This window comes from Emydura macquarii, unplaced genomic scaffold, assembly GCF_026122565.2.
Source record: "Emydura macquarii macquarii isolate MOO-44397 ecotype Brisbane River unplaced genomic scaffold, CSIRO-AGI_Emac_v2 contig_3044, whole genome shotgun sequence".
Taxonomy (NCBI): domain Eukaryota; kingdom Metazoa; phylum Chordata; order Testudines; family Chelidae; genus Emydura; species Emydura macquarii.
Genome location: NW_027133181.1, coordinates 3,335,920 through 3,361,352, shown reverse-complemented (window position 1 = coordinate 3,361,352; position 25,433 = coordinate 3,335,920). Strand labels below are relative to the sequence as shown.

The 25,433-nt window shown below is 42.7% G+C and overlaps 1 protein-coding gene across 1 annotated transcript in view; it reads right to left on the bottom strand.

The window, feature by feature from the left end:
- INTU (inturned planar cell polarity protein) overlaps nt 1–4,125 on the bottom strand; it is a 91,739-nt gene extending 87,614 nt beyond the window's left edge. The window contains exon 1 of the mRNA XM_067530172.1: nt 3,915–4,125. Within this exon, the coding sequence (XP_067386273.1) occupies nt 3,915–4,045 (131 nt within the window). The 5' untranslated portion in view covers nt 4,046–4,125. The remainder of the gene's footprint in view (nt 1–3,914) is intronic.
- Between the last annotated feature and the right edge of the window lie 21,308 nt (nt 4,126–25,433).

Genomic DNA, 25,433 nt, shown 5'->3' with positions numbered 1-25,433 from the left:
TGTGGTTATAGTCCCAGTCCATCTTCTTATTCCTTGGAAAAAAAGGAGTTTGTGTTTTTGATGGGATGGGCTTTCTGGGTGTTGGGGCACTTAAGCAGAGGGTTACCCCCGGAACAGACTATTTATGTGCACAGGGATGCTCCAAGAATCCTCCTTGGATATCTCCAGGAAACTTTCACGTAGGTACACTCCAATCCTTTGCAGGTTTCTGGGGAGGGCAGCCTTATTTCTTCTGCCATGGTAGTACACTTTTCCCAGCCACTCTGCTATTAAATGAGCAGCCCTCATTGCGGAACACAGCATAGCAGCATAAGGGCCAGGCCTGTATCCAGATACTTACAGCAAACCTTCCCTTTCCACCTCTGTTACCCTCAGGAGACTGATATCACACATTGTCGCCTAGGGAAGATGGTGCAAGTTTACCGTACACGAACATCCTTGCCCCCCACTGTAATGGATCACCAATAAAACTTTGCTGCTTTAAAAAACATTACTCTTTATTCATTGAGAGCTCGGGGACTGTCAGTAGGGAAAGACGGGTAGGGAAATGATGGTGTGAGAGTGGGGGATGGAAAGGGAAGGCACAACACAGACAGAGACGTACAGTACTGCGAAAAATGGGTTTTCAATGCTTCCCTGAGGCGCAGTGCTCTGCGGTTTGCTCTCAGCGTAGCACTGGTATCTGGCTGCTCAAAGTTTGCAGCCAGCCTATCAGCTTCCATGACCCAACCCTGCAGGAACTTTCCCCCCTTTGTTTCACACACATTATGGAGCACACAGCAGGCAGAGATAACAGTGGGGATGTTGCATTCACTGAGGTCTAATCTAGTGAGCAAGCTGCACCATCTTGCCTTTAAGCGGCCAAATGCACATTCCACCACCATTCTGCACTTGCTGAGCCTATTATTGAAATGCTCCTTCTCGCTGTCCAGGTGCCTGGTGTAGGCGTCATTAGCCAGGGGAGTAAGAGGTAGGCAGGATCCCCCAGGATCACTATTGGCATTTCAACATCCCGAATATATATTTTTTGGTCAGGGAAGAAAGTGCCTGCCTGCTTCTTTTTGAACAGACCTGAGTTCCTAAAGATGCGCACGTCATGCACCTTTCCAGACCACCCCACACTGATGTTGGTGAAACATCCCCTGTGATCCACAAGGACTTGCAACACCATTGAGAAGTATCCCTTTCAGTTTATGTACTCTGTGGCAAGGTGTTTTGGTGCAAAGATAGGGATATGCGTCCCATCAATCGCCGCCCCGCCCCGCCCCCCCCAGTTTGGGAACCCCACTGCAGCAAACCCGTCCACTATGATCTGCATGTTTCCCAAAATCACTACCCTTCTTAGCAGAAGTCTATTGATGGCCTTGCACACTTGCATCACAGCAGCTCCCACAGTGGATTTACCAACTCCGAACTGATTCCCAACTGACGGGTAGAAGTCTGGGGTTGCTAGCTTCCACAAAGCGATGGCCACTCGCTTCTCCACTGCCACAGCAGATCTCAAGTGAGTATTCATGTGCTTCAGGGCTGGGAACAGCTCTGCGCAAAGTTCAATGAAAATGGCCTTTTGCATACCGAAGTTCTGCAGCCGCTGCACATCATCCCACACCTTTATAATGCTGCGATCCCATCAGCCATGGCTTGTTTCACGGGATCAGAAGTGGTGCTTCACCAACTGCAGATGGTACGTGACAGCTTGCAGCAAACGGGAATTGTTTCGCTCTATAGCTTGTAGCAGGGCGGTTTCAATAACATCACAATTTTCAGCACTGCAGCTCCTGTCTCGCCCCTGAAAATACTGCAGGATAAGCTGGGAGGTGTTTGTGCTGCTCACAATGACAGTGCACAGCTGAGTGAGCTCCATGCCTCTCTGGCAATGGCGAGCACATGGCAGAGATGGGTTTGGAAAAATGGCGCAAAAAAACATTCATCTGTTTGTTTTGGACAAGAGGGGAGGGAGCACATTGCATCATGGGAGGATGACAACCTTCCCAAAAGGCACTGCGGGTAGTTGCACTGTAGGATAGTGTGCCGCTTTGATTATTGATGCAATGCACGTGGTGTCATCACGTGCCTCCAACTTCGTAAGTTTGGCGGGTGAAAGTCGACTGACATTAAATCGACTTCACTCCGCAGTGTCGACATAACCTAAAATAGTCACCACAACAGAAGCAGGAGTAATATAATCAAATGGAAGGTGGGGTTAGTCAATGGAAGCAAGAGGATGGCAGGAAAAGGAACAGACAGCAGGTTAACTGTACAGAAGTAACGGGTCTTGACTCTGTAGATTTCAAGGTGTTAGCTACTTATGTGGACTGAGGCCCTTACTTATTCCACCCAATTTAGCAAGGAGTCATAGAAAACTCAGGCCACGTTTACACTATGCGGATACCTATACCAGCACAGCTCTGGCACCACAGTGTAGACTCAGGCCATGTCTACATTACAAAATTACATCAATCTAACTTACGGTGGTATACAGCTACCAGTTATTAAATTGCTTGTATGTGTGCACACTTGGCTTCTTGTGCTGCCCAGGAGCGCTTATATTGTCGGTATGGGACATTGGGGGGTGGCTTCTGAAAACCAGTAACAGTTCATGTAAGCAACGCAGTGTCTGCACTAATTACATCAACCATGGCTCTACACAGCTCAGAGAGGTGGTGTTACTACCTCGGCAAAGAGAGGCACTTATGTCAGCAGGAGCAATTTTAAGTGAAGACACTTCCACAGCTAAGTCGATGCAAGGCAGCTTAAGTTGACCTAACCTTGTAATGTAGACCAGGCCACAGTCTTCCTCGAACAATACAGTAGCTAAGTAGCTAACAAAAGCATTTTTCCATCTACCTAGCTGCATCTACACTAGGGGTTTGGTCAGGATAGCTTCAGAGCTCAGGCATGTGGATTTTTCACATCCTTGAGTGATGTAGCTACATCAACATAAATTTTAAGTACAGACCAGGCTTTAGCCTACAACCCCCACAAAATGAACACTGTTTTGGAAATGAAGTAAAAAAAAAAAAATCAGTTTTATACCCAGAACTTAAAGGGGGTGGGGGAGGAAACAACATGGTTTATGTCTTAGTTGGGGAGGAGGGGGAGGAACAACTGTGTAACCCTAAAACAACAAAAGACCTCTGAAGTCAATAGAAGCTGCTGGGAGCAAATCAGACCACTTATCCAGATGTCTAAATATGGATTTAAGAACCTAACTTTAGGAAGCCATGACTAACAATCTTGGCTACGGTTTTTAGATCCCAGCTGCCACAATGTGTGGAAACGCATAATACTTGGCACATACATGTTCATGCATTGGTAGTTATTTTAACTGCAATAACAAACCGTTACAAATATTACTTTTAAAGAGCCAAGTCCCCTGCTGGGAGCTATTTAAATGATTAATAAGGGTAACAGAAATTGACTAACTAGATCTCCCTATATTGACTCAAATATAGGGGCTGAAACTGTAGTGAGACCATTTCCGCCCAAGAACCTCAAAGCCCTTTTTGACATGACACCAGTGCAGGGAGCCCTTCCTACCCCTTTTCTACTTAGGGAAACAGAGGCACAGGAAGATGAAGCTATTCGCCCGAGTTCTCACAAGGGAAGAGGGGAGCATGAAAGCCAAGCGTTCCTGAATGGAGCTGGGTGGCAGGAGCCTCAGCATGCCGATGTCAAGGGGAACAATTTTCTCCCACCTGGTGCCTAGGAAGCCAGCCAGGCCACCCGCCCGGGTGGGAAGGCTGCAGCGCCTGACTCCCAGGTACTGAGCACCCGCGCCAGAGCTCAGAGTCCTTCCCCGCCTCCCCCCCTCACCACCACTAGGGCGAGGTCCCCTGCGTCCCCAGGGGGCAGCGAGGGCCAGAGAACACGGTCACTCTCTACCCCAGACCCGCCCGGGCTCCCGCCCTTACTCAGAGCCCCCGGAGAACAACGCGGAGCAAGAGCCGGTCTCGCTGCTGCTGCTGATGTCCCCGCCCGCAGTTTCTTCCTCCTGCCGCGACGCCGGCTCCTGAGGCATCCTGAGCGACGGCGCCTCCTCCATACCTGGCGGGCGGAAGTGGGGAGGGGTCTCCACTACGACGGAGCCCAGCAACCCCCAACCACCATGACACCAACGCCCGGAAGCACGGGAGGTCACGTGACGCCCGCCTCGCCCTGCTATTGGTGCCGCCGGCCGAGTGCCATGGAGACGGGAGAAGCCAGTGGCGGCGAGGCGGCTGCTGCGGGATAGCGCCGTCTGTTTCGGCTTCTAGCTCCTCCCTGCCCGATCCCTCTCCCCTCCCCCACAGGTGCCGGCCCGCGGAACAGCGCTGCGCGGGGGCTCTCCGCTACGCGTGGCCCGGCTCCCAGACCCGGACCGGAGCGCTCCCGCCACGCCGGGCGCTCATTAGAGACGCGGGCAGCCAGGGGCTGAGGCCGGTCGTACAGATACAGCCCCTGTGCCCTGATGGGAGCCTGTTGCCTCGCGTCGCTTGGGGTGAGGGGACCACTTCCTCTGCCCCCAGCTCAGCCTGACCATCGCACTGCGCCTCCTTTTGCGAGGGCTCAGGGAGAAAAGCGTGGGACCGGCCCTGGGGACCGGCTGCGAAAAGGCTCCGGGCTTATGCACATTCCACACACCGTGCTAATAAACCCTAGCTCCTGTCCAGCGCTTTTCAGCAGTAGCTCGCTGCTCAAGTATCTTTTTTTTTTACTTACTGCCCGTGACGCCAGTGGCACATAGGGCAGCAACAAAGTCCTTCCACTTCTGCCGGTCGCGGGCCAGAGCGCCTATTGTTCCCCAGGTGTAGTGATGGTCTTTTAATTCTTGTTCTACCGTTCGGCGCCAGGTTGTCTTTGGTCTTCCTCTCTTTCTCTTCCCATCTGGTTTCCAGTGGAGTGCAATTTTGATAATGGATCCGTCCTCTCTTCGTAGCACATGACCTATCCATCGCCAGCGTCTTTTCATAATTATAGTGGCCATGTCTTCTTGTTTACACTGAGACAATAGATCTTCGTTGGAAATTTTATTTGGCCAAAATATCCTAATTATTCTTCTGAGATTCTTGGTATGGAATGTGGACAGCTTAGTAAGATCCCGTTGTGTCATGCACCAGCATTCTGCTCCGTAGAGAAGCACTGAGAGAACACAGCTGTTGTATAGTTTCAGCTTGGTGTGCATGCTGTACTTAGAGGATTTCCAGATGTTGTTCATGTTGATGAAGGCATTCCGTGCTTTACTCAGTCTATTCTGAATGTCTTGCTTACCTCCGCCATCTGGGGTGATGATGCTACCCAAGTATACAAATCTGTCAGTAAAGGGAAGATCGTTGTTATTGATCTTGATGGGGATTTGTGTTGTGGTGTTCAAGGACATGACTTCTGACTTCTTCTGGCTTATCTTAAGGCCAACTTGTGAACTGTACTGGTTTAATTTGTCTGTTTTATCTTGCATATGCCGATGAGTGTGAGAAAGAAGTGCCAAGTCATCGGCAAAATCCAGATCTTCAAGTGTGGAGAAGAGCGTCCATCTGATGCCGGTATGCCCCTCCTCAGTCGTGCGTCGCATCACCCAGTCAATGACAAGATTGAAGAGCAGTGGCGACATTACGCAGCCTTGACGGACTCCGGTCTTAACTTCAAACCATATGTCGCTTCCTCCAACACAGCAACTGTAGTTTTTGTAGAAGCTCCTAATGAGCTCCACCATGTGATGCGGTATTCCATAGGCCCTCAGAATCTGCCATAATCTATCTCTATCTACACTATCGAAGGCCTTTTCAAAGTCTACAAAGTTCACATGGAGTTGTCGTTGCCATTCTGCACTCTGTTCTATGATGTTACGCAGAGCAAAAATCTGTTCTGTACAACTCCTACCTTTTCTGAAACCTGCCTGCTCCTTTCTCAGCGTTTCATTAACTGCTGTTGATAATCTATCTATGATGACTTTGGCGAGAATCTTGCTGGGTATTGACAGAAGGGTGATTCCACGCCAGTTATTGCAATCATTGAGTGTACCCTTCTTTGGGATCTTGATGATCACCCCTTTGGTCCAATCCTCCGGTACGCAGGCTTCTGTCCAAACTGTTCTGAAAAGTGGTTCCAGTATTCCAGCTGCTGTCTCTGGGTCTATTTTGAAAAGTTCTGCATTCAAGTTATCCTTTCCTGGGGCTTTGTTGTTCTTCAGTTTCTTAATTGCTGATATAATTTCTTCTTTGGTAGGTGGATCGATGTTGATATCTAAATCTGTCTCCCTTCCTGATATGTTAGCACCTTCTTCCGATGATTCTCTGTTGAGTATTTCTTTAAAATGTTCAGCCCAAACTCAAGTATCAAGTATCAAGTATCAAACTCAAGTATCACTCGGCCCCATTTTACTGGCAGGGAAACGGCGGCACAGGGCAACAGAGGGACCTGGGCGAGGCACCCAGCAGAACTGGTGATAGAGCCAGGAACAGAACCTGCATGTTCTGAATCTTTGTCCAGTTTCTATCCACCACTCCCCCTGTCTCTCCAGGCACCTCCCGAAGATAAAATGGAAACTGAACATGAACTTCTGGGCTTATTTCCAGTATTGATTTCCCATTACACGTCTATCCTGGAAGCAAGCATGTGTTCAAATACAACCAATATTTGGAATAAACTGAGGGCTTGCTTATTACTAAAAAGGCATATAATGCATAGTGACTCAACAGCATCAAATGTTTACAGGGAATCAGATTTAATTTTACTAATTGCTTGATGTGAAATTACAGTTTTCCAACAAAATAAAAGGAAAGTTCATGGGGCCCGTAACAATCTTCAAACATTTTTGGGATCCAATTCATTTGTTAACGCACTCTAAAGCTTTCCCAAACCATAGGTCTTGGTACAATAATAAGAAAAAGCAGAAGTTTAAACCCTGAAATGTATTCTTTTCCATTCAAATCTGCTGTAATTACTAGGTAATAACATACTTTAAAGCCTTATCCACTCTACAGCTTTGAATTGTGTTTGTAACACATTACTGGTATGGTGAGCTGTAAACATGGTTGAGGTCTACACAACACTACATGGTTAAAACTTTCTGATTACTTGCCACAGTATCAGTTTAACCTTTGCCAGAGTCTTTGGCTGTTTCATGGTTTTTCATTATGGCCTTATCTAGATTAGATTTCCTGATGGGTAGACAAAGTGCACAGCCTTTAACCTAATAAACTGGCTGAGTGAAACCCTTGGGGGAATCCTTGGCTTTCAATTGACCAGTTTAGCACATGTTAAAAGCAGTGTGCCATTACACTATACTTAAAATTGTTTAGTTATCTTGTGAAAGTTAACATGCTAATATTACAATTAATTTTAAATCCTAGTCCAGACAATGCCTAAGGCCTTTTCTTTATTGGGGCGTGGGGGGAAAGGTGTTTTTAACACGTTAGTTAACGTAATTTTAGTGCAGACAAGGCAAGTTGTAGTTTTAACATTTTATCTGGTTGAGTTTCAGTAATCTCTTAAAATTCTTTTGAGCTTATCAATATAGTGGATAAAGGTGAACCAGTTGGCAATTTATTTAAAATTTCAAAAGGCCTTTAACAATGTCCTGCACAAGAGGCTCCTAAAGAAGCTAAGCAGGCATTAGGTGAGAAGCAAAAATAGTGTCATACATCAAAACCTGGCTTGGAGACAGAAAGCTTGGGATTAAATGGTCAGTTTTTACAGTGGGAAAAAAGGATAATAGGGTGCCCCAATTGCTATGGTGTTTCATATATTTATTAAATGATCTGAAAAGGAAGGTTAATAGTAAGGTAGCAAGTTTTCAGATGACAGTTATTCGGTTAGTTGGAATCAGACAGGACTGAATGAGCAACACATTGGTAAATGAAATTCAGTGTCAACAAATGCAGAATAATGCACACTGGAGGAAAAAATTAAATTACCCATATATCTTACAGGGTTCTAGTAGACAGTTCAATGAAAACCTCTGTTCTATATGCAGCTGCAATCAATAAACGCAACAAGATGTTAGGGTGCATACAGAATGGGATGGAAAATACTTGTTGGAATATTTCTAAAGCTGTTGAATTGGTCTGTGTTCAGAAGATGTGGATGTTACACCTACTGCAACAAGCTCCAGCAGCGTGTGTAACTTCTGTACTTGAGATAATCTCATGGAAAATGTTAGCTAGTGAACAGAGAATTCCAAGTGATTTAACAGACAAAGGAGTGCTTTTGACACATGTCCTTTTTAGCTACACAACTAACACTTTTCAACTGGAACAGTTACAGAAATCTCAGACTAGAATTTTGTTGTTCCTCTGAAATGGGCTCTAGACAAGACTCATGCTTTTGCTCCTAAAAATAAAAGCCTGTTATCTACCAAATGCAAGTACACTGGTTTACAAATCCATTCACATATAGGGAAGAATACAGAATATATGCTCTTCTTATGTAAGAAAATAAAAGAAAATTAAGAAAATGTAGTAGTACACAAAAACCCCACAACCTAACGGTTCTTTTCAGCTTCAGGATAAGAAATGTTAGACACAATTTAAGCATTTCCTATCTTAGTGGACATAAAACTTTCACTCAAAGTATATAAATCATAATGGTGGAGAATTCTTAAACAAATTCAGAGATATGACTTCTATTTTAGACTAGCAATTGATAATTTTAAGGCATGGGATAAAGGCAAGATATATACTGACTTCCTTTTTTTTTTATTATTTCCAGAGAAGCAGGAGGGGGGAAGAAAAATCCAACTTCTCAAGCAATTCACCTTCTCAAGACAAGACAGTATGGATAAACAGTAGACACATGAACTCCTCCAAATTACCCAGTGTCTTGTGATTTTTCAAATGGGATATTACAGAAGAAACAGGATTTTAATAAAGAGATGGAGGTGAGATATTCAATCCCTCCCTGCTTAATTCGATTTATATTTGCTAGCACCTTTAATACAGTGATCAGCGCACAGAAGTGCTGGTTGAGAAGTCATTGTCTATGCCAAATGGTCCTGTTATGTAAAACTGGGTTCAGAAGTTGGTTAATTGTTTCCAGTTGTTAGTTCAACAAATGAGAAGTACAGGCTTCCCCCCCAAAAGAAGGAAAGTTCCTGTACTGCTGTTTTATAGGGATAACCATATTAGAGAGCAAACCACCATAGAACATTTGTCTACTGAAAGCAGTAGTGGCGAATCTCCCAAGTATGTTTTCTGAAACATTTGGGGATTTTTTGCTGCCGAGGGAACAATTAACGAAGGAAAGGCACTGTGTCTGTCACAGCAGGATGTTATTTGAATAAAGACAGAATTTCCCACAAGATCTCTGTAAAAGGGAAAAAACTTCCACCATTCTTTATACAGAAACATTAGAAGCAGATTTGAAATAATCATTCATATGGAAGACCCGTTATATGTATCATGATTAGCTGGACTGGTACTCTTGATGCAGAAGTCCAGTAAGCCTTCTCTCCAGTGCTTCTGGCATTAACGATAAACAGATGGCAAGAGTTCTGCCACAGGCTATCATGAAGATTGACATTATAACTCTCTCTTGTTAGACGAGTGGTTAATGTATTTCTCTATTTTCATTTATATAAAGTTAGTTATTGACTAAATTGAAAATCAAACTATCGTTTTGAGTATTCTCTCCACTGTTATTCACTGGTGATTGGCTGTTCCAATGGGAAGTTGCAAAGGAAGGTCTGGCATTTGCAGAAAATGTGTTCTCTTTTGTGATAGAGGGAGGAAGAAGAGTGGTTGTTCTTCTTTTGTAAATATGGAAGCGCCCTCACTCTCTTACAGCACAGTTTGGGCTTGTTGTGTAGATGGGCCCAATCTTAACATCTTACTAGGAACCATAATTAAACATAATTTGCTAGAAAGATGCCAGCATGATTTCTTTGGCTAGTGTAGACAAGACACTGGCCTGGGTCTTGGATATGGCTGAATTCCCCTTTATGCAGGACTGAAAGTGAGGACAAGGTTGCTGCATGCCACCTTTGCACCTTCTGTATTTTGAGGCCAGCCAGGGCTGCTTCAACCCTGGGTACAGGTTAGATCAGACTCAGGCACGCATAACTCATGCCTGTTGTCTATGGCTCTGAAGGGCCATTGCAGTAGCCAGGAATAAGCTAGAGCTCAGTGATTTGTCAGTTACACCCCCCAAAGTAAGAGCACATAAGTGGGGGGTGGGGGTTGGGAGAGGGGGAAAGAATGTTGCATAGATCTGTTGTGCTGCTGGCTGTAGAGATTCCCCTACTAGGACAATTTCCTGGTGGCTGCATCTGCCAGCTTTATTGCCCCTATGCACTGTATAGCCAGCATAAATACACCATAGCAGAACAATGAATCAGACCTAATGAACGTGCTTTGACTACAGCAGTGTGTGTCTTTCTTACACTGCCAACACTTAACATTTTAAATGGTCCCCTCCTCCCCCATTTTCCACTGTACTTTGAAGTTACAGGTTTTGTTTCTAAAGGATGACGGAGAAGACCTAAAAGTTTTTTTGCTCCTTGTATTTAACATCAGACATTCAGGTCTGGTCAACATGTTTTTCTCCTGGAAGACTCTATGGTCAAGTGGAGAACTAGTAGGAATATGATATTATAAACACCAAACAAGTAAAACCACAGTGAAGTGAGGAAATGATTTTCATTTTAGTTTAAGGTTCTATTTATTTTGGTTAATACCTAATTTGCTCAAATACCTGAAGCAAAGTTGGAAGGAAAAAAACACCCTCTTTTGTTAAAGATTCAGTAGCCTGGCTCTTTCAATGTAGGGCTATGAGCGTTTTAATCCATATTTGAGTTCTCAAAGGGACATCTTCAACAAAATAGGGAAGGGAAAACTTAAAATTTTTCATATTTGGAAGGTTATTAAACAAGCAGAAAAAAAGCTTTTGTTTATTTTTTAAGGGGTGAGCGGTATGGACTTTCAGGTTTTTAATATCTTATAAAAGCAAACAAACATCATAAAACCTTTTGTTCACAACTTTGCTGCTATTATTGTGTGGAGACAGTTTACTGCAAAGATAGGTGAATTTAATAGGGAAACCGTGTTCATTTTAAATTGATGTATTTAAATTAAAATAACCTAAAGCCAGAGTGAAGGCTACCTTTGTGACAGAAAATAATAGAAACTTTGAGGAAAAAGCCTTCAGCTTTGCAAATATCACACACAAAATAAATAAATGCAGACTTCACTTTTTTGCCTCTTTCCATTTCCTCTGTTATTGGTGTCCTCAGTGCAGTTGCTACAGTGGATTGTAAGAGGTATTTCAAAAGAACAACAAAATATTGGAAGACATCTGAAGAAATCAGGAAGACCACACCAAACTATGTGACTCCCTTGGAAGCCTTTTTTGTAGGATCACCAACTACTTACATTTCCAACAACCATTGCCTACTAGCATTTAAAGTAGTAATAATTTTAAATTAGATTTTTCCACAACTTTTTTTTTTTAAATTCCAAAGCCTTATTGGGATCACTTAAGTATGACGTATAGGCCAAACACAAAGAATATAGTGACTTTTTACAGTCAGTTAAAATGCAAATGTAAGTACAAATCTTACTCCGATGCATGGAAATTAAAATAAAAAATGCTAGTAGCATTTTGCTATTTTGACTTAAAGAAAAGAAAACAAAACAAAAACCACAACACCTCTCAGCTTTACAGTCACTGACAAATGCATCCATACTGTTTTAGACTTCAGAGGGTCTGCAGTAGCATATGGGAGCTTTTATGTGTAATTCAGATAAAGTTACTTCACAGGCAGTGCAGGGCAGGTCTATTCCAGAATGTCCTATCTACTTATTTCCAGGATAGTATTAGTTCCTATTTTCATAGCTACAATTCTGTAGATATTGATTTTAAACTTTTTTTCTTTCAGTTGCATAGATTTGTCTTTTGGGCTACAGAGCTGCTGTGTTAATAATTAGCTTTCAGTTTCAGTAGCTATATCTATTTGGAGCTAGCACTGACATGACAGATTGCATTTCATTTGCAGTAGAAAATAAAGTCATTTAACAGAAAGTGTGTTTTAAGAAACAGATGCCCTATAAGACACAGGTTACTTAGGAGCTTTTATTAAATACTGCTTAATAAAATCATTTTTGTACAGTAACTTGTGGTTTAGTCATGAGCCTTTTCTAGCCAGTGCTAGGAAATTGTCTTGGGATCTCTTTTAGTGTCCTTTCTGTACTGGCCCCTTTGATAAGGTCTCATTGTGAGCTCTTCTTTGGGGGAAAACTGTGGAAAATTGCATGTTACGGATAGTGAGGGTGGGGGATGGGAAGAGGGAAAAGAAGCAATTTATTTTCAGAGTTCCTGCAGGACTCTCTCTTAAAAGGTGAAGGCGATTTCCCATCTGGGATAGTTTTGTGCTTTTTTAAAAGAAAAATGTAAGGTGATCAGGTAAGTGATGCCTCTTGTCCCACCTCCAACATTTCTCTTATTATTTGTAAGTCTGTATATTGCCCCCAAACCCCTCAAATTGTATTGCTCAAATTTTATAGAACCCTTACAAAGTGTATCAATCAATAAAGTGTTCCTTCCCTCTCTGTGTGGCAACTCCAGGAAATGTCAGTACCCTTAAAACGGGTAGCTAAATCAAAGAGAATTATTCTAAAACCAGCCAGCCCTTTTATTTTAAGTTAGCATTAAAGAAGTAAAAATTCTTCCCACCCACTTGGTTACCCCACACAAACGGCCTGTGGCCCATACTCTGGCCATCCAATCCCTTTTATCCCCATGTCTCCTAATCGCACAGCTCCTAGAATGCTCTGAAAGTTTGGGTTTCTTATCAAGCATATTTTCTTTGTATGGACATTAAACGTTTCCCCACCCTCGACTGAATAACAGAAAATGGGGGAAATAGCACATTCTCATTTCCTGTGTGAACAACAAAAGACTCTGCCCACTAGCCTCCCTCCTGGAGAAAGCGGAAAGTTAATAAAGCCGGGAGGCAAAGTTAATTTCTTCCTTGTTCTGAGAGAGGTAGGTAGTAGCTGATGCACTGAATTGTTGCCTCTTGTAAGTATCGTGTGTTTGTTACAGTACAGCCAGAGCGGGTCATGCACAGGAGCAGGGTCTGTAAACTAAGCAACGAGCACAGTGAGAGGTTCTCTCTATTTACCTTTCTCTATAAAGTAATTGCCCAATGGCTGAGGGTATCACGCCGGAGTTCTTAGCTCTTCTGGGCTTTTTAGTTTGGAAATACACCCCTTTCTGTGGAGCCCAGACAGCTGGGTTTGGAGAAGTTCCTTTTACGATATCATATTAGTGGGATTACAGGAGATCCTGCTGCCTGTGTGCGTACTAGGGTCTGAGGAGACTTCAGATCCGGCTGCTCCTGTCCCAGAGGAAGCAGCGAGAAAAAAGTGGAAAACAAGAAATGCCAATGCCTTTCACTTACATTCAAAATAAACACTTCTTCCCCAATCCCCAGCAGTCTGAATTGAGTGCCTGGTGGGAAGAGCAGGGTCTGTAAGCCCCCTTATCTGCCCTTGCAGCTCCCCTCCCCTTTCCACTAACCTGTGCAGTAGGACACTTTGCACTGAGTCCAGATCCTCCAGATTCCTGGTGACAGGTCTCGGGATGCTGTACCTGCCAACGCCAAACATGCTGCAGAGGAGAGGCCACTTCATTGCACAGATACAGAACAGCCCGCCAGGTTTCATGCGAGCCCGTCTCCCAGCGCGCTGGTGATCTCCTGCATGACTGCAGCGAGGTGGGTTAGGTAGTTTAGTTGAAGAATCCCCCTACTTCATAGCAAGCCTGCCATTTCATGAGAAGCAGAGAGAAAGGATTAAATGTTCTCTTCGAGCAATTCTTCTGTGATCCAAAGAAAACATGAGCTGAACAGCTTCTGCCTCCAGAGAGCAGGGAAATCTCTCCTCCTTCCCCAACAAGCCGGTCCCAGCGCTCACTGAAGAGCTTTTCTGAATGCTTCGAGGAAGGGGCCCGGTGTTCATCTGAAGGAAAGAGCCGCTTGCTGCTGAGGCGGCTACTGCTCCAAGGCAATCTAATCTGCCTATGAAACTTTGAAGGCAATTCAAACAGAGCAAGGTGGGAGCTGTTCAATTCTCCTGCTTCCTCCCGGATTCCCCTGGTCCTAAAGTCCTCCATGTATCGTCCACGAGGGATCGACTTTTGGGGGTGGGAGTCCCAAACGGCTAGAACCAACTATCTGTTCCATGAAAAAACAGGTACTAACTTTTTCTGGTTCTAAGGACATAACGATCTCTTATCTGAAGACATGATCTCTGAAGCCTGTGAAAGTAAAAGGAACTGAAACTGTGAACTGCTTCACAGTCTGTTGTCAGCTATAGCGACTGACCTGCCTTATAAAGTTACAAGGAACTGAAGAATGCTTTTAATATGATATGATGTTGCTGTCCCTCCCGAAAAAATAGATATGGGGCTATGGCAATGAACTCAAGTTTTGTATAAATACAGTAAATCGTCTTTACTGGCAGCTCTAGATCCTTCAGGTAACAACTTCTTTCACTCAGCCAGGGCTCCTGCAATGTCAGAAAAATCTTTCTTTGACATATTTAATAGCAGCTGCAGTAGCAGTGAATACTCTTGCACCCTCCAGTTTTATTCTTCCTTATTACAAATTTGTATGAAAAATGAAAGAAACACAGACTCTTATCCAATCTAGGGTTGTTGTTGGGTGTGTTGTGAATAAAAACCAAAACCAAAACCTGAACACATCTCAAAGAATCTAGTTGCTGTTACATGGCTATTGAATCACAGGATGCAATGCTTCCTTCACATCAGACACAGCTCTATTTAAGTAGATGGAGTTACATTAGTGTAAAACTGGTGTGAGGACCATATCCTCTGCCATTCTCATTTTCTACTTATAAATTATAGTCTTTCATATACCAGGTTCTTCTTCTGCTTAATTCTTTGTGAAGAGATGTGTTTTGCATCATTTCTAGAACTTAATAAACTTGGGCTCATCCCGATTTCCAATGATAGATAGTCCCACAGTTTGGGACCCTGAGCTGATAAGGTTGTTGTTATTGGCTCCCTAATCTCTCTCAGCCACAGTATGCAAGATCAGCAGCAGCGGCAATCCCTTGTTGGTTGAGGATGATCTCTTTCACAGATTTTATTTTATATGGGTCCTTTGGTTACTGAGGAGTCTAATCCTTGAGCCACAGACTCGTTGTCAGATGTTGCAAATGGTGTTGGAAGGCAGGGTTGGGCCACGATTGCTGTCTTTCTTTTCTGGTGTTTTTCTATGATCAGGTCAAGGTGATAGTGACTACAGTGCAGCACTGAAAGAGGAGTGGTTCCTAAGACTGTCCACTAAGGTCCTTAAAGATCAGGACCATTACCATGAAACAGATTTGGTAATGAACAGGAATTCAGTGAAAATTGTGGAGCACTGATGTTAGCTGCTCTCTTCAACATGACCTCTTGGGAGGTAATTCACCACATAAAGGAAAAGCTGCACCTTTCTTGACGTCTTTGCCTTCGGCTCTAGACAGACTGAATAGCAATAGTCCAACCTGGAGGTGATGAATGCAGGATCACTTATGCGAGGTGGTTAGAGTTGATGTCATATTCATTCTGAGTGAGATGTCTCTAATGTCTGAGTGTCCTGTCTTCTTTCTTTGGAAGGATCAGAAATTCTAACAGAGAAACAATCTCCTCAGAATTCTACTATTAAAAAGAATGTAGTTAGAGATTTTTTTTATACGTATCTTTCATCTTCATGGCCATAAAGGCTTGATTGGGATCTTTAAAGCCAGGGATGCATTACTAGAGAGGTGGAGGGTTATGCAGAAGTGTGGTGTCCAAGTAGCAGTTGCTGGAGGCATTATGAATGCATGGTACTAAGGCAAGAAGAATATCTCAGGGCCACTTAACTGAGCATGCTTAGAAGAGGCTCTTGCACCCCCCACCATGCTGGTCTTGGAAGGTGTGCAGGTCAGAGCACTGGCCACACCCCCACCTTGACAAGACACCCACTTTAAGGTGTAGCACATCTGGCTGCACTATGGTGTCTCCAGAACTAGGTGTGCATCAAAGAGAAGAGAAGAGAAAAGGAAAGGTGATGAGTTTTGTTCCCCTCTTCCATGTAGCTGCTTCACTCTCCTCACAAAATATTTGCCACAGTCCATGGGCAGAAAAAGAGACTTCAGAAAAAGAGAGTAGGGAGGAGTTGGGACATAGCTATTCTAAGTGGTACATTCCATCTCCTGTGTGGATTACAATGGACGGAGAAAAGAGATTAGCTAATACTGCTCAAAGCAACTTCAACTAATCCTAAAACATTTTGTTACTCCCCTTGGAGGAGTCACAAAGCACAATCAGCAGCTCAACCACCAATGGCATCATGAGCCAGCTGTGCTACCATTGACATATGAACGCTGAGGAGTGCAGAGGGAACAGTCTCATTCACAAGTCTCTCTAGGATCTGAAAAGTTTAGGTTATTTTTTAGATCCTTGGCTTCAGCAGTTTATCTGGCTCCGCCTCCAATCTACCTTCCCTACATTCCAACTGGCCTTGCAGAATGGAGGTATGGGAACGATATTGCATAACAGTAACACAAAAAGCTGCAGAAGTTTTGTATTACTTTTGTTCCCCTCCATATTTTTTTGTGCCTAATGGAAGCATAGGTGTTTCAGTCATTTTGGACTTGGAGGGCTGTGTATTTTCCCAATTTGCTTAGGATAATGTTTGCTGGTGAAGCACAACAGTAGAATGACATGCTGAACATCAAAATCAGCTTGTGTTGCCAATACATTTTCCATGCATCTTGTTAGCTTTTCTCCATTCTTCAGGAACTTCTCGTAAGAGACCATTTATTACTTTTCCTGCAGTTATGCACCTAATTCTATTCTTAATGATAGTATCTGCTGTGAGCACATTTTGAACACACTCTTAACAAATTATGTGTGAAAAATCTTTATTAGAATCTTTTACTCTTCAGGAAAAAAAGAGCTTATAAAATAAATTTTAAAATGTAAAAGCCTCAAAGCTTGCCAAAAAGTGAAAATGTAAAATATTTGGTTTAGGATTACTTTGGCTTATGAGGTACAATAACAAGAGATCCAACAGGGCCTTACTGTTAATAAATAGATAAAATCACAATGTTTAAAGGCCAGTAAAATGTATTGCTACACACAAATTTGTACATTTTCCAAGCTCACTACAACTCAGATTAATACATCCAGATAACAGAAATGGCAAAAAGAAAGAAGAGAAACAATCCAGAAGTGATGCAGTGAATACCTTCAGGAAAGTATATTTTCTTTCCTGGATGTATTTATGTTCCTACAGCTGCAGACAAGTTCCTCACAGCTAAAGAGAAAGCTCCAAGCAAACAGGACTAATCCTCAAACATGATTCCTGCAAATCCTTCAACCTTTGACATTTACAAGAATTATTTTAGTTGAGTCTTGAACATGTAAGTTTAAGATCACTAAGCTATAGAGAGCTATTTTATTGTATTTTTTTCAGGATTGTACACAATAACCCAGAAGTAGCTATTTATGTATGTTAAGGAGGAAGGGATGTTAGGGATCCCTATATCTGAAATCTGTCCACTTTATTATTTAGCTCTTATTACAAGGAACATTTTTGGGAGGAATGGGGGAGGGAAATCCTGGATGGATCTTTAACCTATTGAAATTCATTGGACTAGAGAGAGTTTATGGAAGGACAGAAATGTAACATTAACAAAATTAAGGAGCATGAGGAAAAAAAAACAAACTCCTTAGAGTGGCACCCTGCCTGCCAGAAAAATTCATTGCATCTGATACCACTCTCTACCTGTAAAAGCTTTACTACCAGACCCTTTAAAAGGGCTCCCAACTTTTGACCGTGTTGATTATTGTTTATAATGTAAGAGAGGTTGTGAAGGATTATGCTATTTTATGAAAGAGATTTTTGTCTAAGATTGTACACTATGTATTAGTTATAAGCACTTGTCCTTGGCCTGACACACTATCTTGGCCTCTGTGGTACTATCCAGTTGGCCCGTTGAAGTGTGTGATCCAGTGGAACTAGAGAGTAATACCATGAGGAGATTTTCAGTCCCTAGTCTTTGAAGGAAATGCTGATGACTTCTTTTAAAGACATAGTTGTTATGCCCTAGCTCACAAAACTCTCTCTTGACAGTGTTTCTATACTCTTCTTTTCTAGAGGAAGATTAGGAAAAGAGTAGTATTGAATAAACTCTTGCTATATCTGGAGTACTCAGATTTCCTTGACTATGTCTGGTTGGATTTTAGGCCTGGTTATGGCCAAAAACTACATTGCTTTCACTGGTTAATGATCTCCTACTGACAATGGATGAAAAGCAGAAAATTAAGTGATCATTCTTTTAGATCTATCATTTGCCATTGATACCGTTAACCTTAAGGTGTTAACACTATTATAGATCCTGACAGCGATAGATAAAGTCATACTCAAGTGGCTTTGTTCTTGCTTTCAGAGAGTACCCAAAGGGAAATGAAGGATGATTGCTTATTGGCTATAAATGTTTTATAATGGGAGGTTTATTCTGTCACTCCTCCTGAGGCAAAATGGGCTGTTGCATATGTCCAATATTGAGATGATAAGCAGCTTTACATTTCTATTTCATTGGACTTGGCTAATGTGGTTGACTGATTAACCCACTCTCTTGCTAGGATCTGGGCTTGGATGAGAGTGAGCTGGCTGTCACTCCATCTGGCCAATACTGAAGTATGAAGGAATTCAGTAGGATTTATGGAGTTTGCAGAAACCATTCACTTTGTTTTTTCTTTTAAAGAATTAAGCCCTGCAGGTCAGATTTTTGATTTATAGTTATAGTGACAAGTAAATCCAAAATAGCAGCTTTTTACCTATAATAAGTGGATTTTAGTTACAGCCCTGAGTATGGGTTTACCTGCTTAGCTATTATAACCAGATCAGTAATGCACTCTCAGCAGGCACTAACAATAGAGAGATTTGACAACCAATGAGATTTCTTTTCTGATTATGTCATCTGTACACCCCCTCTTATTTTTAATTTAAGGAATAACCCACCCTCAGCTGTAGATGCAAAACAGGGGCTTTAGATTACCACACGGAAGAAAAAAGAACAAAGAAAACTGCTGAACTAGCACTGTGTCTTTCAGTGTTGTGTTGTCTGTCTAAGAATGTGACCATTTTCCTTAATGTCTTCATGCACAGCACTAAACATACTACCAGTGCTTAATAAACAATCATAACAATTCTGCAGCTGTGGCACAAGCAAGGGGTGGCTTCATAAATTAGTACAAAATCAGCCATTTTCATCAATGAATTTCTCTCTGCAAAATCTCAAGCCACAAAGCAGGTACCTGCAGAAATGTTTCCTCTCTGTGCTAAGAATGTGCCTCAACCCTAAATCTAAGGTAGTTTGGTTTCCATGTTTGTTCAATTTACTGCTAATTAGTAATTGTTGTGGTGGTGGTTTTGAGGTGTGGACATCTGTTCTCTAAGAACTGGACAGATTATCAAATAGCCATCAGAAGGTAACAAGTGGACTAAATTTGAACATATGACTTAAAGATGAAAGACTCACTATCACCTTAACAAACCTGTGGTCTAAACCATTCAGTCAGTTTGTCCACTATCCTTCATCTTATGCTACCTCCCTAAATCTTTATCTTTCTTTTGTTTGTTCTTGAGATTCTGGTTAATGACCCCAATGGCTCCACACCATGGTTGCACTCCCCATTGGGGGAGAAGGGGCTCTAAAAAGGCAGAGGCAGCAGCATGCCCCATTCCTTCCCCCAAGAGCAAATATGGACACCCACCTCAGAAGCAGCTGGGATTCCTACAATCCCTACTAAGGAAGCAGGGGTGGCTTACCCCTGCAGATGTGTCTGCTTGTTGGAGGTTGGGTCAGGCTCATTGCCCTTTTTTCCTCTTGCTACATACAGAGTTCTCTGTTGGGTTGGTGCTGGTGGGACTCTCAGAGCAGCAGGTCTTGGCATTAACATCCCACTGAGATTCATGAGACAGTTCACACCTCTGAATGTCAGGCTCCCTGCAGACTCAGAAAGATGTCACTTCAGTGGTCATGCTGGGTGCATAGTTTATTTGCAACCACAAGGACTTCACACATACTTATTTAAAAAAATGAAAGTTGAGATTTTGATGTCATCATATGACTGGAGAAACTGTGCCTGTATTGTCTATGCCTTAATCCAGCTCTAATTAATTCATGTTAATGAGCATCTTCAAAAGAAAGGCATAGAGTGAAGAAAAATAGAAGGAAGAAAGTAGAGTGAGAGTGGAAGGAGAGAGGGAAGAGAAGTGTTTGTTTTTTCTATTCTTTTTTATGTCTCTTGCCCCTCCTTCCTTCTTTCTTTCTGTATTATGTCATAAACTTATGTGAATTTAATATTTGGGTATCTTCATCTTTTCTTCCCTCTCCCTGATTCATTTCTCATCTCCAGTTCCTCCAACCTTTGCCCACACACAAAGAATAAGCACTATCTACTCTGAACTAAAATAAAAATGCAGAGACCCATTTGTATCAAACCTGTTCCTGGCTGTAATGTATGCAGTGATGGAAAATATACTGGGCTAAATTATTCTCTGAAGTAATATGACTGAAATCAATGGTGTTACATTAGGGATTAATTTGGTTCATTTTTTCATTCTACCCCATGCAGGAGAACAAAGTGTTGACAGGAGTCTGAGACCTCAGTTAGCTCACCTTGCTGCACCTGAAGGGTGTGTCAGGCTTGATATGTTATTAGGCCCAGGTGCTGAGGAGGTGGGCCTTCATAAAAGAAGGAAGTGAAAGTTATACAGGAAGTGTAGAAAAGAAACTTAAGATAGAGAAACCCATGAGAGAGAAAGTCATGTGTTCTTTTTTTCTGGGAAGGACACTTAAAGAAGGCCATAGGGAGGGAATCCCTGTAGTGGACCTTAAAAAGGGGGTAGGTTACAGAAAGGCAGTTCTGAGGGTGTGGTGTTCCCCCAGAGAAAGGAGGAGCTAGGAGAAGCTGGAGGACTAGTAACCAGAGGAGAACCTGAGTTAAACACAAACTGCAGGCAGGTAGGAAGCAGCTGTAGAAAACAGAAGCACTCTGAAGAAGTAGATCTAACTGTTAACCAGGGTCCCTAGGTCATAGCCCAGGGCAGAGAGTGGGCTTGGATTCCCCTACCAGCCCTGAGGAAAGGGTGTACAAGTCTGACACAAGGCATACTGAGCTCAGGGTAGCGTAGAAAGCTGAGCCTAATGGACAGGCTGAGAAATAACCCCAAAGGCAGCAGAAGGCTGTCTTGTGTGGTACTCTTGTTCACCTGGTAGGGGGGGAACTAAATAGCGACCTGGCTGGAGGGCTGTCACAAGAAGAGGCAAACCACCCAGAGGCTAGAGCTCTTTCACATACAGCAACGATCAATAACATTACCAGTGCTAATTTTTATAGTCCCTATTCAGCTCTCTCTCAGCTAGGTCAACATGGTGGGATACATTGACCAGAAGGAGAGGGTTTTTAGGGTTATAGAAACTGAAGAGAATGGCAGATCATTTTTAATGTTTCTCTAAGACTTTTATTTTTACTCTAGCACCATGTGTACACTAGAAAATGTAATTGTTTTTTCGTTGCCCTGGTACTAGCAGAAGTACAACTCATGTATGTAGACTGGACTCAATTTTCAGCACTGTGTCATTGTTCTGACCCTTTGAGAGATTACAAATATTTTCCACGTTGAGTTTTGCTATTTGATCCCTTCTGTGCTTTACAATTTACTCCGTGAAAGTGTATCTTCTCGTATAAAACCAGACATAGCTTGTAAATCTTAAAATTGCATTTATTTGAATAACTGCATTTATTTGAATTACTTCTGCAGTGTATAGTGGCTAGAGGAAAAGACTGGGAATCAAGATTCTTTTGGGCTGCTCTGAGTTACACTAAAGACTGGACTGGGTTTCAAGCAGGTGGTTTAAAGGCACCTTTGCCTCTTCTTTGGTTCTATGCTGGGTACAGCTTGGTCAGACCAGAAAACCTGGTTCAGGAGGTTTTAAAGTATTCACTATTCCCAACCCACAGAGTTCACAAATCACAACTTAGAACCCCCAAAATCATGAATTTGACTTAAAAATTGAGATTTTTTCCCCCCTTAAAATGTTTTTTGATCTGTTTCCTGGTTTGTTTGTTTTTTAAGCTTCCTCTTGAGCACCCTCAATATGTTTGTGGCAACTATAGACTGGAATCCAAACTTGTACACATGTAAACAGTACACACACACAAATGGAAGCTCTACACGCTTGCTTCCCAACTTTCCTGTTCCCCAAGTAGGATTGAAACCCTGTGGAGGGGGGGGGTCTTGGAGCATTTAGACACATTTAGACTGTGTTTTTTACCCCTGTAGTCTGAGTCAATTGAGCTGGGCTCTGAGGGTATGTCTACACTGCAATTAGACACCCATGGCTGGCCTGTGCCAGTTGACTCAGGCTTGCGGGGCTCGGGCTAAGGGGCTGCTTAATTGTGGTGTAGATGTTCAAGGCCTGGGCTGGAGTCCAGGTTCTAGGATCTTGAGAGTTGGGAGGATCTCAAAGCTCGGGCTGCAGTCTGAATCCTAATGTCTACACTGTACTTAAATAGCACCTTCGCCTGATCCCGAGTCAGCAGGCATGCGCCAACCATGGGTGTCTAACTGCGGAGTTGACATACTCTGAGACTGGATGCTGTGGATTTTTTTTTTTATTGCACTGTAGACCTACTCATGGATGCCTGGAGACTGCAGGCAGCTGCCTGTGACCCAGTGGCCTCTAGTGGCTAAAAGGAGAAAACTGTAGGAGACTTATTAAGCAAAATTCCTGAACTGTTTTATTTTACGATTTGATCCTTACAAAAGCAGCCTGAGATAACACCACTCATGCTGGCAGCACTGCATGGTATCAAACTGACAAACAGGCATACAAATAATCCTAGAAACATTATTATGCTTGTGTATTTTGGGGCTGCTCAATCCTGGGTCCAGGATCACCCAAAACGTTAGGGTGCAAGTCGCATGCCAGGTGTATTGCAACTCTGAGGCAACGCACTGTAGGTGCTAGCCTTGATGGGTCCAGCAATAACCACTCCCAGAGACATAATTAAGTGAAAAGGGATTTTACTAGGGCTCGCAAGAAAAGGAAAATGTGCATATTTTAGATACACAGGCTTAACAGTTAGTTTGAAGTGTGCAGTAGTGGGTCTGGTTTGGGACTCTAGGCAGGCCAACTGAGAGTCAGGGCTCTTCAGGCCCACTGCCTGGGGTGCCTTTTCCAGTTTCTATTCTAGAAAATAGCAACTTGCAGTTTTCCAGGACAGTCTTGTTTTCCAGGACAGTTCTCATTGAGAGCCCTCTGCATTGGCTTCCTGCCCAGCGGCTGCTGCTTCCCCATAAGTTCTGCACCTACCTGCAATGTCCAGTTGTCACAGGCTGTTCTGCACACAGTGCCTGGGAGTTCCTTCCTGCCTCTAGCTTCTCTGCCACTCCTGCCATGCAACTACTGCCTCCCAACAGAGAGACCTCAGGCTGGAGGTCCCCAGCCATTTCCTGGTTTGGGACATTTGCTTTTACTTGGACCATAGGAAAGGGAAGTGCAGTGAAGAGGGAGCCGATGGGAGTTGTAGTCCTGTGCTTAGCAGGTCTGTCACACTTGTAATTAAGATCATTGCTAGTGGGGAGTGATAAATTGATGCTGGGAGGGCTGAGGGGAAATCTAGCTTTTAAACTCTTTGGGCAGTAAAATAAGTTGCTGGTTTGACACTATTCCTAGAGGACATATGTCCATATCATACATGGCAGCTAAATAGAACAGTAGTGAGCACCCTAAGAATGAATAGATAGATAAATAACAATCTAATCAGAGTTGTACTAGAGCTAGGCTGAAAGCTGGCAGAGATTGCCTAGTTTTGGATTAAGGCCCAAAATTGGTGCCAACTATAAATGTGGTCTGTGAGTGGCTGCCCACTAGGCAGGGGCCTGACCAGAATTTTTCTAAGCAGGAGGCCCAGGTTACCTACCAAACAGCAGAGGTCACTACATTCCCAATTTCTTTGTTGGCAGGATGGGATTCTGCATTATGTATGTGTTGCATTCTCATGGCTCTTTTTGGAATTCTCTCCGATTTATCCACATCCTTCTTGAACCGTGGGCACAGAACTGGACACAGTATTCCAGCAGCAGTCACACCAGTGCCAAATGGAGAGGTAAAATAATCTCTCTATTACTACTTGAGATTACCCTGCTTATGCACCCCAGGATTGCATTAGCTGTTCTGGCCACAGCATCCCATTGGGAGTTTATGTTCAGCTGATTATCCACAGTAACCCCAAATCTTTTTCAGAGTTGCTGCTTCACAGGATAAGAGCCCGTATCCTGTAAGCACGGCCTTCATTCTTTGTTTTTAGATATATACATTTACATTTAGCTATATTCAAAAGCAAGTTGCTTGTTTGCACCCAGTTTACTGAGAGATTGGTTGCTCTGAATCAGTGACCTGTCCTCTTCATTATTTACCACTCCAATTTTTGTGTCATCTGCAAACTTTTTCAATGATGATTTTATGTTTTCTTTCCAGGTCATTGATAAAAATGTTAAATAGCATAGGGCCAAGGACTCATCCCTGCGGGACACCCTGGGAACCGACCTGCTTGATGACATTTTGAAACCTATCTGTCAGTCAGCTTTTTAAATCTGTTTAGTGGGTGCCACATTCATTTTATATTGTTCTAGTTTTTAATTAAAATGTCATGTGGTAACAAATTAAATGCCTTACAGAATTCTAAGAATGTTATGTCAGAATGTTCGGGTTTCTTTATCTACCAAACTTGTAATCTTATAAAAAAAATGTCAAATTAGTTTGACAGGATCTATTTTCCATAAACCCATATGGATTTGCATTGATAACATTACCTTCTTTTAATTCTTTATTAATCAAGTTATATATCAGCTGTTCCATTATCTTGCCTGTGATCAATGTCAGTCTGACAGGCCTATCATTACCTGAGTCATCCCATTTACCCTTTTAAAAAAATGGTACAATATTAGCTTTCTTCCAGTCTTCTGGAACTTTTTCAGCGCTCCAAGACTTATTGAAAATCAACATTAATGGTCAGACGAGCTCCTCTGCTAACTCTTTTAAACATCTTGGATGCAAGTTTTCTTGATCTGCTGATTTAAAAATGTCTAACTTTAGTAGCTGCTGTTTAACATCCTCCAGTGATACTAGTGGAATGGAAAGAGTGTTATCACCATATGATGAGACTGCTTCATCTAGTTTCCCCAAACACAGAACAGAAATATTTATTGAACACATTGCCTTTTCTGAATTATTATTGATAATTCTACTGTTTCCATCCAGTAAAGGACTAAATCCATTATCAGGACTTTTGGTGGTGGTTGTTCAAAACATACTTAAAATAAACCCCTCCTTATTGTCCTTAATTCCGCTGGCCATAGATTTCTCCTTGTGTCTCTATGCTTCCCT